This window comes from Coregonus lavaretus, assembly GCF_964263955.1.
Source record: "Coregonus lavaretus genome assembly, chromosome: 1".
Lineage (NCBI taxonomy): Eukaryota > Metazoa > Chordata > Actinopteri > Salmoniformes > Salmonidae > Coregonus > Coregonus lavaretus.
In genome coordinates, this window is record NC_139988.1 from 12,664,805 (window position 1) to 12,680,531 (window position 15,727).

General features: G+C 43.5%; 1 protein-coding gene across 1 annotated transcript in view; it reads right to left on the reverse strand.

Annotated features, from left to right (window-relative positions):
• The window catches only part of LOC311136145 (protein sidekick-2-like), a gene marked incomplete at its 3' end in the record, with an annotated part of 226,685 nt that extends 212,001 nt beyond the window's left edge, over window positions 1-14,684 (reverse strand). Inside the window, exon 1 of the mRNA XM_084170234.1 lies at window positions 14,590-14,684. Coding sequence (XP_084026360.1) covers window positions 14,590-14,669 — 80 coding nt within the window. The 5' untranslated portion in view covers window positions 14,670-14,684. The remainder of the gene's footprint in view (window positions 1-14,589) is intronic.
• Between the last annotated feature and the right edge of the window lie 1,043 nt (window positions 14,685-15,727).

Consider the following 15,727-nt stretch of genomic DNA (forward strand, 5'->3'; position numbering starts at 1 on the left):
CAAGGAACAAATTATTCCTAAATAGTTCAACATTTAAAAGCATTGTATTTGGGACAAATCATTCACTAAACCCTAAACCTCAACTAAATCTTAAAATAAATAATGAGGAAATTGAGCAAGATGAGGTAACTAAACTTCTTGGAGTAACCCTGGATTGAAAACTACCATGGTTAAAACGTATTGATACAACAGTAGCTAAGGTGGGGAAAAGTATGTCCAAAATAAAGCACTACTCTACCTTCTTAACAGCACTATCAACGAGGCAGGTCTTACAGGCTCTAGTTTTGTCGCACCTGGACTTCTGCTCAGTCGTGTGGTCAGATGCTACAAAGAGTGACTTTGCAAAATTGCAATTGGCTCAGAACAGGGCAGCACAGCTGGCCCTTGGATATACACAGAGATCAAACATGAACAATATGCATGTCAATCTCTCCTGGCTCAAAGTGGAGGAGAGTTTGACTTCATCACTATTTGTGAGAGGTATTGACATGTTGAAAGCACTGAGCTCTCTGTTTAAATGACTAGCACACAGCTTAGACACCATGCATACCCCACAAGACATGCCACCAGAGGTCTCTTCACAGTCCCCAAGTCCAGAACAGACTATGGGAGGCGCACAGTACTACATAGAGCCATGACTACATGGAACTCTATTCCACATCAGGTAACTGATGCCAGCAGTAGAATCAGATTTTTTTTTAAATGATTAAAATACACCTTATGGAGCAGCGGGACTGTGAAGCAAACAAACATAGGCAAAGGCACATGCATACACACACGATAACATACGCACTATACACACACATACACATGGATTTTGTGTTGTAGATGTGTGGTATTGGAGTAGGGGCCTGAGGGCACACACTTAGGGTGTTGTGAAATCTGTTATGAATGTATTGTTATGTTTTTAAAATTTTATAAATGCCTTAATTTTGACGGACCCCAGGAAGAGTAGCTGCTGCCTTGGCAGGAACTAATGGGGATCCTTAATAAATACAAATACAAACAGGAGAAAGAGCAGGAGCGGAAGAAGAATGCCCAGCGGCAGGAGAAGAACAGAGCACTAGAGGAGAAGGTGAGAGTTCTGGAGGAGAAGAACAGAGCACTACAAGAGAAGGTGAGAGTGCTGGAGTAGAATAACATAGCACTAGAGGAGTAGGTGAGAGTGCTGGAGGAGAAAAACAGAGCACTAGAGGAGAAGGTGAGAGTTCTGGAGGAGAAGAACATAGCACTAGAGGAGAAGGTGAGAGTTCTGGAGGAGAAGAACAGAGCACTAGAGGAGGAGGTGAGAGTGCTGGAGGAGAAGGTGAGAAAGATGATGTGTGAAAGAGAACAACCCATTAGAGAGCTGGCCACCCCCACAGAGAAACCAGCAGAACAGCCCACCTCAGATCCTGACCAAAGTCTCGACACCACAGCAGAACAGTCCACCCCAGACCCTGACCATAGCCCTGATATCACAGCAGGACATATAAATGAAGAACCCCAAGCCCAGGGGATCCAACCCCCTCTGAGCACCCCCTCGTCAGCCACCCTGATAGCCCTCCAGGAAAACAGGCCCAACCCCCATTCTTACACTAGCCCAAATCAATGGCATATACCAGATGCTCAGCAGGCTCTGCTCACACTTACTGGTCTGAGGCCAAACCAGATGACTAACATTGGACACTTTATGGAACACAAAACCTTCACTATCTCATCCTGGAAAATCCAAGGCCTGAGGTCATCTGCCTTTGGCCTAAAGAGCAGGAACCTTTACTTCACCAAATAAATTTGAAATACAGACATTGTCATCCTACAAGAAACATGGTATAGAGGAGATGGACCCACTGGTTGTCTCTAGGTTACAGAGAGCTGGTAGTCCAATCCACCAAACGACCAGGTGTGAAACAGGGAAGGGACTCAGGGGGTATGCTAATTTGATATAGAGCAGACCTAACTCACTCTATTAAAAATATCAAAACAGGAACATTTTACATTCGGCTAGAAATTCTAAAATAAATTATGTAAACAGAGAAACATTTCCTAATTTGTGCTACCTATATCTCCCAACTAGAATCCCCCTACTGTAATGAAGACATCCTGGAGGGGGAAATCATGTACTAGTCTGTGGTGACCTAAATGCCAGAACTTGACAAGAACCTGACACCCTCAGCACACAGGGGGACAAACACCTACCTGGAGGTGACAGCATTCCCTACACCATATTCCCTCCTAGGCACAACTACGACAACATAACCAACTAAAATGGGTCACAACTCCTGCAGCTCTGTCGCACACTGGGCATGTACACAGTCAATGGTATGCTTCGAGGGGACTCCTACGGTAGGTACACCTATAGCTCATCTCTTGAAAGTAGTACTGTAGACTACTTTATCACTGACCTCAACCCAGAGTCTCTCAGAGCGTTCACAGTCAGCCCACTGACACTCCTATCAGATCACAGCAAAATCACAGTCTACTTGAAATGAAAAATAAAAAAATGATGAGGCATCAAAGCCAAAGAAACTGAATTATATTAAGAAATACTATAGATGCAAGGAAAGTAGTTTGGAAACCTACCAAAAAACAATTAGGCAACAACAAATTCAATCTCTTTTAGACAACTTCCTGGACATTACGTTTCACTGTAATAGTGAAGGTGTAAACTTGGCAGTAGAAAACCTAAACAGTATATTTGACGTCTCTGCTTCCCTATCAAATCTAACATTTCAAGTAGACAACCTAAGAAAATTAACAACAATGACAAATGGTTTAATGAAGAATGCAAAAACCTATGACAGAAATTGAGAAACCTATCCAACTAAAAACATGGAGACCCAGAAAACCTGAGACTACGCCTTCACTATGGTGAATCCCTAAAACAATACGGAAATACACTACGGAAAAAGCCAGTCAGAAATCAGCTCAACATAATTGAAGAATCCATAGAATCTCACCACTTCTGGGAAAATCGGAAAACACAAAATAAACAACAACACAAAGAGTTATCTATCCAAAATGGAGATGTGTGGATAAACCACTTCTCCAATCTCTTTGGCTCTATAACAAACAACAAACAGCAAAAACATATACATGATCAAATACAAATCTTAGAGTCATCTATTAAAGACTACCAGAACCCACTGGATTCTCCAATTATATTGAGTGAACTACAGGGCAAAATACAATCCCTCCAACCCAAAAAGGCCTGTGGGGTTGATGGTATCCTAAATTAAATGATAAAATATACAGACCACAAATTCCAATTGGCTATATGCGTCAACAGCAACCTTGGGAAAATCATCTGCATTATCATTAACAGAAGAATTGTACATATCCTCAGTAAAAACAATGTACTGATTAAATGTCAAATTGGCTTTTTTCCAAATTATCGTACGACACACCACGTATTTACCCTGCACATCCTAATTGACAAACAAAACAAAACAAAGGCAAAGTCTTCTCATGCTTTGTTGATTTCAAAAAATATTTTGACTTAATTTGGTATGTGGGTCTGCTATACAAATTGATGGAAAGTGGGGTTGGGGGAAAAACATACGACATTATAAAATCCATGTACACAAACAATGTGCGGTTAAACTTGGCAAAACTTGGCAAAAAACATACACATTTCTTTCCACAGGGCCGTGGGGTGAGACGGGGAAGTAGCTTAAGCCCCAAACTCTTCAACATATATATATATATATCAATGAATTGGAGAGGTCACTAGAACAGTCTGAAACACCTGGCCTCACCCTACTAGAATATGAAGTAAAATGTCTGCTGTTTGCTGATGATCTGCTGCTTCTGTCCCCAACCAAGGAGGGCCTACAGCAATACTTAGATCTTATGCCCAGATTCTGTCAGACCTGGGCCCTGACAGTGAATCTCAGTAAGCCAAAAATAGCGGTGTTCCAAAAAAGGTCCAGTTGCCAGAACCACAAGTACAAATTCCATCTAGGCACCGTTGACCTAGAGCACACAGAAAACTAAACATACCTCGGCCTAAACATCAGCGCAACAGGTAACTTACACAAAGCTGTGAACGATCTGAGAGACAAGGCAAGAAGGGCCTTCTATGCCATCAAAAAGAACATAACATTTGACATACCAATTAGGATCTGGTAAAAAATACTTGAATCAGTTATAGAACCCATTGACCTTTATGGTTGTGATGTCTGGGGTCCGCTCACCAACCAAGAATTCTCAAAATGCGACAAACATCCAATTGAGATGCTGCATGCAGAATTCTGTAAAAATATAGTCAGCGTACAACATAAAACACCAAATAATGCATGCAGAGCAGAATTAGGCCGATCCCCGCTAATTATCAAAATCCAGAAAAGATAAATTAATTTCTCCAACCACCTAAAAGGAAGCGATTCCCAAACCTTACATAACAAAACCATCACCTACAGAGAGATGAACCTGGAGAAGAGTCCCCTAGGCAAGCTGGTCCTGGGGCTCTGTTCACAAACACAAACAGACCCCACAGAGACCCAGGACAGCAACACAATTAGACCCAACCAAATCATGAGAAAACAAAAGACAATTACATGACACTTTGGAAAGAATTAACAAAAAAAACAGAGAATGCTATTTGGCCCTAAACAGAGAGTACACAGTGGCAGAATACCTGACCACTGTCACTGACCCAAAATTAAGGAAAACTTTGACTATGTACAGACTCAGTGAGCATAGCCTTTTGCTTTTGAGAAAGGCCGCCGTATGCAGACCTGGCTCTCAAGAGAAGACAGGCTATTTGCACTTCCCACAAAATGAGGTCGAAACTGAGCTGCACTTCCTAACCTCCTGCCAAATGTATGACCAAATTAGAGACACATACAGTGCATTCGGAAAGTATTCAGACCCCTTAACATTTTCCACATTTTGTTACATTTGAGCCTTATTCTAAAATGGATTAGATTGTTTTATTTTATCCTCATCAATCTGCACACAATACCCCATAATGACAAAGCAAAAACAGGTTTTTAGAAATGTATTACAAATAAAAAATAAAATATCACATTTACATAAGTATTCACTTTGTCATTATGGGGTATTGTGTGTAGATTGATGTGGGGATTATTCTTTTTTATCCACTTTATTTCCCTCAGATTACACATACTCACAAATAATTAAAAAAACAAATCCAATTTTGATAAACTCCCATGTCTATTGAGTGAAATAGCACAGTGTGCCATCACAGCAGCAAGATTTGTGACCTGTTGCCACAAGAAAACGGCAACCAGTGAAGAACAAACACAATTGTAAATACAATCCATATTTATGTTTATTTATTTTCCCTTTTGTACTTTAACTATTTGCACATCGTTACAACACTGTATATAGACATAATATGACATTTGAAGTTTCTTTATTCTTTTGGAACTTTTGTTAGTGTTATGTTTACTGTTCATTTTTAATGGTTTATTTCACTTTTATTTATTGTCTACTTCACTTGCTTTGGCAATGTTAACATACGTTTCCCATGCCAATAAAGCCCTTAAATTGAAATTGAAATTGAGAGAGACAGAGAGAGAGAGCGACAGAGAGACAGAGAGAGAAGAGAGAGAGAGAGAGAGAGAGAGAGAGAGAGAGAGAGAGATAGAGAGAGAGAGAGAGAGAGAGAGAGAGAGAGAGAGAGAGAGAGAGAGAGAGAGACCATTGTAAATACAACCCATATTGAGAGAGAGAGAGAGGTGTTCCAAAAAAGGTCTAGTTGCCAGGACCACAAATACAAATTCATCTAGACAACGTTGCCCTAGAGCACACAACAAACTATACATACCTCTGCCTAAACATCAGCACCACACATAACTTCCACAAAGCTGTGAACGATCTGAGAGACAAGGCAAGAAGGGCCTTCTATGCCATCAAAAGGTACATAAAAAGGAGAGAGAGAGAGAGAGAGAGAGAGGGTAAATTTATTGTGTTTGGGGGGGCAGTAAGAATTTTGAGAGTAAAATAATTGGATGTTTTCAGTTATAGAACAGAATCCATTAGTATTGTACAGTAGAGAGACTGCTCAGGATGCTAGTTGTGCTACTTAGGTCAGGACCTCCCAGCTCTCTACTCCACACAGCAACGCAACTATTCACCCAAACTATTCACAGTCAAACTATTTGCTTGTTTGCTCAAGGAAATGAAGGAAATGTTCTCTACCCACACAAAACGTGGTCCATCTCTGGCATCTGACACTATCAGCTGAAAAGGAATCATGCTCTCACTATGTAACAATGCATTATTCAATTAGCTCAGGACAAGATGCCACTGCCATTGCAACACAATGTGCGAGGGCTGATGAGTTTCTCTGCTTTTCTGTACATCTATATTGTGTACGCCTCTAGACTGACATGACTGTGGTTACTTGACTGTGGACAATACAGCAATATAGAGAATATTAGCCTGTCACGCCCTGGCCTTGAGAGGACGGTTGTCTTTAGTTGGTTTGGTCAGGGCGTGAGGATCTATGTTAGAATTTCTATGTTTAGGATCTAGATGTGGTGTTTCTATGTTTGGCCGGGTGTGATTCCCAATCAGAGACAGCTGTCACTCATTGTCTCTGATTGGGGATCACACTTAAGTAGCCTGTTTGCCTACCTTAGTGGTGGGATCTTGTTCCGTGTTAGGCTTGTATGTGTATAGCCTGAGGACTTCACGTTACGTTGTTTCTTGTTTTATTTATGTTTATTGAGTTAAATAAACATGTACGCTTTTCACGCTGCACCTTGGTCTGACCCGTCTCTCAACGATCGTGACATAGCCTGAGCTTAAAAGTCCAACATACTGGATATTTTCCCTGTCCTCCCCATACTTCCCTGTCCTCCACATACCCCCCTGTCCTCCTCATACTTCCTGTCCACCATATTTCTGTATTGTTTTGTCCCCTGGGTTGGACTTTGCAAGCTTTTGGACAGACAAAGAGGGATATGTAAAGCTTATGAAGCACTATAGCAATAGTACGACACTACACACTACAGTGGCTTGAGCCCACTGCCCTAGGCTGCGTCCCAAATAGGGATCTGGTCAAAAGTAGTTCACTATGTAGGGAATAGGATGTAATCTGGGACTAATCGCTGGTGTATTCCCTTACTGTTGACAAGTTACAGTAGTAAAGGTAATGACTAATAACACACTACTCCTTCTACTTAGCAAGCCCAGCTCGTCCCCTACCCCCTACCACTCTACATAAGGAACATTATTGGATTGAACTCATGTGAATTTGTTCAGAGCCGACATGAAATTGTGGCTTTTAATAAAAAAAGATGGATGCTCGGTGATGGGCCGAGGCTCGAAGACGATTGCTGGTTTTAACTCAGAGGAGGAGAGGAAGGGCCAGACAAGAGTAGAGCGGAGAGGGTTAAAGATGGTTACAGAGGGTTACAGAGGGTTAGAGAGGCTCTTAAGGCAGCGTGTCTGTATGTGAATTTACTGCTTCTTTCTGATATATAAAGTGGAGGGGAGTTAAGAGGCAAGGAGGCCAGATGTCTTAACTGCTCCCTGCATCGCTCTCCTCATCCTCCATCCTCCCTCCATCGCTCTGATGACTTTAACTTTCTAAAAATTTCACACAAACACACAGACACACACACAGACACACACAGGCACACACACCCACACAAACACACACCAATATTGATCAGCAGCCTGAGGACAGAAGGTTGAGCATCCTGGTGTGTATCAGTCTTTAAAACAGCGTTGATCACCAGAGACCTTCCAAAACCTAATTACCATAAGGCTGATGTTGACCCTCCCACTTCCCACCGCCACTCACAAGTTACTGGGGAGGACATCATGAGGGATAGGGGACCACTACACTCACCTGTCACTGGGGAGGACATCATGAGGAATGGGGGACCACTACACACGTTGGTCCTGATGCCCTGACCCTGACTGTTACTGTTGTGTGGTCTGTCTGTAAATTAGTCCTGATGTCTTGACTGATAGTCTTGTGTGATCTGTCTGAGTTCTTATCTCCCTGAGGGATAGAGCAGCAGAGAACAGCAAGCAGCAGCTCCATCAACAGCTGAGACAACGTTGAACGCTGACCTTTGTTCACCTCTGAAATAGGACACATACAGAAACACACATGCTGTCACGACTTCCGCCGAGGCTGCCTCCCCTCCTTGTTCGGGCAGGTTTCGGCGTTCGTCGTCACCGGCTTACTAGCTGCTGCCGATCCATTTATCATCACTCCACTTGTCTTGTCTAATTAATCACACACACCTGGTCCTTATCCCCAATTAGTCATTGTATGTGTTCCCTCTGCTTCCTTGTCTGTGTGGGTGATTTTTTTTTTTTTGTGAGCTGTGTGTAGCTCGGTTGAGCTACCCTTACCTTGTGGTTTGGCCAGGGTAGATATTTCCCCTGTGCCTGAGTTTTGTTGTCACATGCTTGCGCAACTGTTTATCGACGGAATAAACTATTTGGATGTGTATTACTCTCCTGCACCTGACTCCTTCTATCACACGCATTACACATGCACACATGCACACACACACACGAACACTCAGTCCAGTTTGGGATGTGACAGACATGTTTGTGTCAGCTCATCATCTCTCATTGCCCTTACGTTCCATTTACACCTCCGTACGAGCACACACACACACACACACACACACACACACACATACACACACACACACACACACACACACACACACACACACACACCACTTCCAGAGATAAGACCAGTGCTTGCTAAATGACTAAAATGTAAATTAAGATCTCCCAGTTAACACTATCTCTCTCTCTCTCTCTCTCAATTCAATTCAATTCAATTTTTATTTCAATTCAATTTAAGGGGTTTATTGGCATGGGAAACATATGTTAACATTGCCAAACCAACTGAAGTAGATAGTAAACAAAAGTGAAATAAACAATAGAAAGTAACAGTAAACATTACACTCAGAAGTTCCAAAATAATAAAGACATTTCAAATGTCATATTATATCTATATATAGTGTTGTAATGATGTGCAAATAGTTAAAGTACAAATGGGAAAATCAATAAACATAAATATGGGTTGTATTTACAATGGTGTTTGTTCTTCACTGGTTGCCCTTTTCTTGTGGCAACAGGTCACAAATGTTGCTGCTGTGATTGCACACTGGTATTTCACGCAGTAGATGAGGGAGTTTATCAAAATTGGGTTTGTTATCGAATTGTTTGTGCATCTGAGGGAAATATGTGTCTCTAATATGGTCATATATTTGGCAGGAGGTTAGGAAGTGCAGCTCTGTTTCCACCTCATTTTGTGGGCAGTGTGCACATAGCCTGTCTTCTCTTGAGAGCCAGGTCTCCCTACGGCGGCCTTTCTCAATAACAAGGCTATGCTCACTGAGTCTGTACATAGTCAAAGCTTCCTTATGTTTGGGTCAGTCATTCTGCCACTGTGTACTCTCTGTTTAGGGCCAAATAGCATTCTAGTTTGCTCTGTTAATTCTTTCCAATGTGTCAAGTAATTCTCTTTTCATTTTCTCATGATTTGGTTGGGTCTAATTGTGTTGCTGTCCTGGGGGATCTGTTTGTGAACAGAGCCCCAGGACCAGCTTGCTTAGGCGACTCTTCTCCAAGTTCGGCTTTCTGTAGGTGATGGCTTTGTTATGGATCGTTTGGGAATCGCTTCCTTTTCCATTTAGGTAATTTAGCAGACACTCTTATCCAGAGCGACTTACAGTTAGTGAGTGCATACATTTTTCATACTGGCCCCCCTGGGAATCGAAGCCACAACCCTGGCATTGCAAGCGCCATGCTCTACCAACTGAGCTACAGGAGGCCTTTTAAGTGGTTATAGAATTTAATGGCTCTTTTCTGGATTTTGTTAATTAGTGGGTATCAGCCTAATTCTGCTCTGCATGCATTATTTGGTGTTGTACACAGAGGATATTTTTGCAGAAATCTCATCATGCAGAGTCTCAATTTGGTGTTTGTCCCATTTTGTGAATTCTTGGTTGTTGAGCTCTCCCTCTCCCTCTCTCTCTCTCTCTCTCTCAATGTCGCTCCCCCCCCCCTTCCCCCATATTTTGTTGCATTACAGCCTTATTCCAGAACGGATTAAACGTTTTTTTTCCCCCTCATCAATCTACACACAATACCCCATAAGGACAAAAGACAAACTGGTTGTAATTTTTTTGTGAAAATGTATTACAAATACAAAATGGAAATATCACATTTACATAAGTATTCAGACCCTTTACTCAGTACTTTGTTGAAGCACCTTTGGCAGCAATTACAGCCTCGAGTCTTCTAGGGTATGATGCTACAAGCTTGGCACACCTGTATTTGGGGAGTTTCTCCCATTCTTCTCTGCAGATCCTCTCAAACTTTGTCAGATTGGATGGGGAGCGTAGCTGCACAGCTATTTTCAGGTCTCTCCAGAGATGTTCGATCGGGTTCAAGTCAGGGCTCTGGCTGGGCCACTCAAGGACATTCAGAGACTTGTCCTGAAGCCACTCCTGCGTTGTCTTGGCTTTGTGCTTAGCGTCGTTATCTTGTTGGAAGGTGAACCTTCAACTCAGTCTGAGGTCCTGAGCGCTCTGGAGCAGGTTTTCATCAAGGATCTCTCTGTACTTTGCTGTTTTCATCTTTCCCTCAATCCTGACTAGTTTCCCAGTCCCTGTAGCTGAAAAACATCCCCACAGCATGATGCTGCCACCACCATGCTTCACCGTAGGGATGGTGCCAGGTTTCCTCCAGACGTGACACTTGGCATTCAGGCCAAAGAGTTTAATCTGGGTTTCATCAGACCAGAGAATATTGTTTCTCATGGTCTGAGAGATCTTTAGGTGCCTTTTGGCAAACTCCAAGTGGGCTGTCTTGTGCCTTTTACTGAGGAGTGGCTTCCGTCTGGCCACTCTATCATAAATGCCTGATTGGCAGAGTCCTGCAGAGATGGTTGTCCTTCTGGAAGGTTCTCCCATCTCCACAGAGGAACTCTGGAGCTCTGTCAGAGTGACCATCGGGTTCTTGGTCACCTCCCTGACCAAGGCCCTTCTCCCCCGATTGCTCATTTTGGCCGGGCGGCCAGCTATAGGAAGCCTTTTTTTGGTACCTTTCCCCAGATCTGTACCTCGACACAATCCTGTCTCGGAGCTCTACGGACAATTCCTTCGACCTCATGGCTTGGTTTTTGCTCTGACATACATTTTCAACTGTGGGACCTTATATACACAGGTGTGTCTTTCCAAATCATGTCCAATCAATTAAATTTACCACAGGTGGACTCCAATCAAGTTGTAGAAACATCTCAAGGATGATCAATGGAAACAGGATGCACCTGAGCTCAATTTCGGGTCTCATAGCAAAGGGTCTGAATACTTATGTAAATAAGGTATTTCTGTTTTGTATTTTCAATACTTTTGCAAATATTTATAGAAACCTGTTTTCACTTTGTCATTATGGGGTATTGTGTGTAGATTGTTGACAAACATTTTTTATTTAATCAATTTTAGAATAAGGCTGCAATGTAACAAAACATGGGAAAAGTCAAAGGGTCTGAATACTTTCCCGAATGTACTGTACATATAGGTATCGGTAAAGTTAATATGCTTAGATAATAAACAGCAAATAGCAGCAGCGTAAAAAATGGGTTCATTGCAAATACTCTGGGTAGCCATTCGATTAACTGTTTAGCAGTCTAATGGCTTGAGGGTAGAAGCTGTTAAGGAGCCGTTTGGACCTAGACTTGGCTCTCCGGTTCCGCTTGCCGTGCTGTAGCAGAAAGAACAGTCTATGACTAGGGTGGCTGGACACCGCCTGGTATAGAGGTCCTGGATGGCAGGAAGCTTGGCCCCAGTGCAGCCGTTTTCATTGACCTGGCCAAGGCTTTCGACTCTGTCAACCACCGCATTCTTATTGGCAGACTAAATAGCCTTGGTTTCTCAAATGACTGCCTCGCCTGGTTCACCAACTACTTCTCAGATAGAGTTCAATGTGTCAAATCGGAGGGCCTGTTGTCTGGACCTATGGCAGTCTCTATGGGGGTGCCACAGGGTTCAATTCTTGGGCCGACTCTTTTCTCTGTGTATATCAATGACGTCGCTCTTGCTGCTGGTGACTCTCAGATCCACCTCTACGCAGACGACACCATTTTGTATACATCTGGCCCTTCATTGGACACTGTGTTAACAAACCTCCAAACGAGCTTCAATTCCATACAACACTCCTTCAGTAGCCTCCAACTGCTCTTAAACACTAGTAAAACTAAATGCATGCTTTTCAACCGAACGCTGCTTGCACCCGCCCACCCGACTAGAATCACTACTCTCGACGGGTCTGACCTAGAGTATGTGGACAACTACAAATACCTAGGTGTCTGGTTAGACTGTAAATTCTCCTTCCAGACTCACATTAAGAATCTCCAATCCAAAGTTAAATCTAGAATCGGTTTCCTATTTCGCAACAAAGCCTCCTTCACTCATGCTGCCAAACATGCCCTCGTAAAACTGACTATCCTACCGATCCTTGACTTCGGCGATGTCATTTACAAAATAGCCTCCAACACTCTACTCAGCAAATTGGATGTAGTCTATCACAGTGCCATCCGTTTTGTCTCCAAAGCCCCATATAATACCCACCACTGTGACCTGTACGCTCTTGTTGGCTGGTCCTCACTACATATTCGTCGCCAAACCCACTGGCTCCAGGCCATCTATAAATCACTGCTAGGCAAATCCCCGCCTTATCTTAGCTCATTGGTCACCATAGCAACACCCACCCGTAGTCTGCGCTCCAGCGGGTATATCTCACTGGTCATCCCCAAAGCCAACACCTCCTTTGGCCGCAATTCCTTCCAGTTCTCTGCTGCCAATGACTGGAACAAATTGCAAAAATCTCTGAAGCTGGAGACACTTATCTCCCTCACTAACTTTAAGCATCAGTTGTCAGAGCACCTTACCGATCACTGCACCTGTACACCGCCCATCTGAAATTAGCCCGCCCAACTACCTCATCCCTATATTGTTATTTATTTTGCTCATTTGTACCCCAGTATCTCTATTTGCACATCATCTCTTGCACATCTATCATTCCAGTGTTAATACTAATTGTAATTATTTTGCACTATAGCCTATTTTATTGCCTTACCTCCATAACTTGCTAAATTTGCACACACTGTATATTATATGTATTTCTGTTGTATTTTTGACTTTGTTTTGTTTTACCCCATATGTAACTCTGTGTTGTTGTTTTTATCGCACTGCTTTGCTTTATCTTGGCCAGGTCGCAGTTGTAAATGAGAACTTGTTCTCAACTGGTTTACCTGGTTAAATAAAGGTGAAATAAAAAATAAAATAAAAAAGTGATGTACTGGGCCGTACGCACTACCCTCTGTAGCACCTTGCGGTCGGATGCTGAGCAGGTGCCATATTACATTTACATTTACGTCATTTAGCAGACGCTCTTATCCAGAGCGATTTACAGTTAGTGCATACATTATTCTTTTAAATTTTCATACCCCATGGGAATCGAACCCACAACCCTGGCGTTGCAAACGCCATGCTCTACCAACTGAGCTACCTCCCTGCCGGCCATTCCCTCCCCTACCCTGGACGACGCTGGGCCAATTGTGCGCCGCCCCATTGGTCTCCCGGTTGCGGCTGGCTACAGCAGAGCCTGGATGTAGCCCACTATATACGGGCTATGGTGATGCAACCAGTCAGGATGCTCTCGATGGTGCAGCTGTAGATATTTTTGAGGATCTGAGGATCCATGCCAAATCTTTTCAGTCTCCTGAAGGGGAATAGGCATGGTCGTGCCCTCTTCATGACTGTCTTGGTGTGTTTGGACCATGACAGTTTGTTAGTGATGTGGACACATAGGAACTTGAAGCTCTCAACCCGCTCCACTACAGACCCGTCGACGTGAATTGGGGCATGCTCGGCCCCCCTTTTCCCTGTAGTCCACGATCAGGTTGCATTTACAATGGTGTTTGTCCACCACTGGTTGCCCTTTTTGCGTGGGAACAGGTCACAAATCTTGCTGCTGTGATGGCACACTGTAGAATTATATATATATATATATATATATATATATATATATATATATATATATATATATATAGATAGATAGATAGATAGATAGATAGATAGATAGATAGATAGATGACTAGACAGATCTGTCTATCGCTCGCTCTCTCTCTATCTATCTATCTCTCTCTCTCTCTCTCTCTCTGATGGAGTTCAAAGGTTGTTAGTGGCATTGCGGCAAATGTGAGGCTGAACAGAGGAGGAGCAGGGGAAAGCTGAAGAGAGGAGGAACCTGACAGGGCTGAAGAGAGAAGGAGCCTGACAGGGCTGAAGTGAGGATATGAGCCTGACAGGGCTAAAGAGAGGAGATAGTGGGCTACACCTCACCTGTACTCCAGTAAGAAGTGTGTGAGCTCAGTGCCATTGTGGATCTATAGAGGTAATTACAGTATATAGTGGGCTACACCTCACCTGTACTCCAGTAAGAAGTGTGTGAGCTCGGTGCCATTGTGGATCTATAGAGGTAATTACAGTATATAGTGGGCTACACCTTCCCTGTACTCCAGTAAGAAGTGTGTGAGCTCAGTGACATTATGGATCTATAGCGATAATTACAGTATATAGTGGCAGGACTCACCTGTACTCCAGTGAGAAGCGTGTGAGCTCGGTGCCATTGCGGATCCATTTGAACTCCAGGGGCCAGCTCCCCTCTGCCATGCACGTCAACACCAGCCTGTTAAGCTCCAGGTGCAACTGGCTCCGCACCGGCTCCGTCTTAAAGTAGGGTGGCACGTCATCTGGAGAGGGGGACGGGAGAGAGAGAGAGAGAGGGGGACAGAGTTGGTCACACGGAGAGACTTACAGGTTCACATGTTCATAGGTGATAATTTAACAGCATCAGAAGAACAGAGAGAGAAGCACACCTTGGTACAGTGTGTATGTACAGTGACTGTATGTATGGGGAGACACGTTCAGTGTGGTTGTGTGATAGCAGGGATATGCTTGTATGTTACTCAAGTTAATCTGGACATGTTCCACTGCTCTCACTCTCTGATTTAACTAGTAACAGTGGGCCACAGCCTGCCCTGCAGTAGCAGAGACAGGTGACAGACAGGGATTCAGGAGAGAGAGAAGAGCTGAGACCTGGTGGATTGGAGATGTGTTCACTATGTGTCTGGATGATTGACCATGGCATATCACTTCCCCCAGCCCAGAAAGGGATAGATAGAAGACGAACAAGACAAATGCGTGAAATTCTTTCATTTTCTCTCTGTGACCCTCTCCGTTTAGCACTCTCTTTTCTCTCAGGTGTGTAACACGTAGGAGCCCAGTGAAGACACAGGGAGAAAGCCAGCAGTTGATGTTCCCTATAGAATACATTGAGTATAATGCTACAAACACAGGCGTGTAGACTCACTGACACATACACACACACACATACAGGCACACAGACTCACACACACACACACAGATACACACACATACACACACATACACACACATGCATGCATGCACAAACACTCACACACACACACACACACACACACACTATCTCTCTCTCACACAAACACACACACACACACACACACACACACACACACACACACACACACACACACACACACACACACTCAGTCTCAAACACACACAGGCGTGCAGACTCACACACACACACACACACACAGGTGTGCAAATTCACACACACACACACACACACACACACACACACACACACACACACACACAGGCGCGCAGACCAAGAGTTGCGGGGTCAG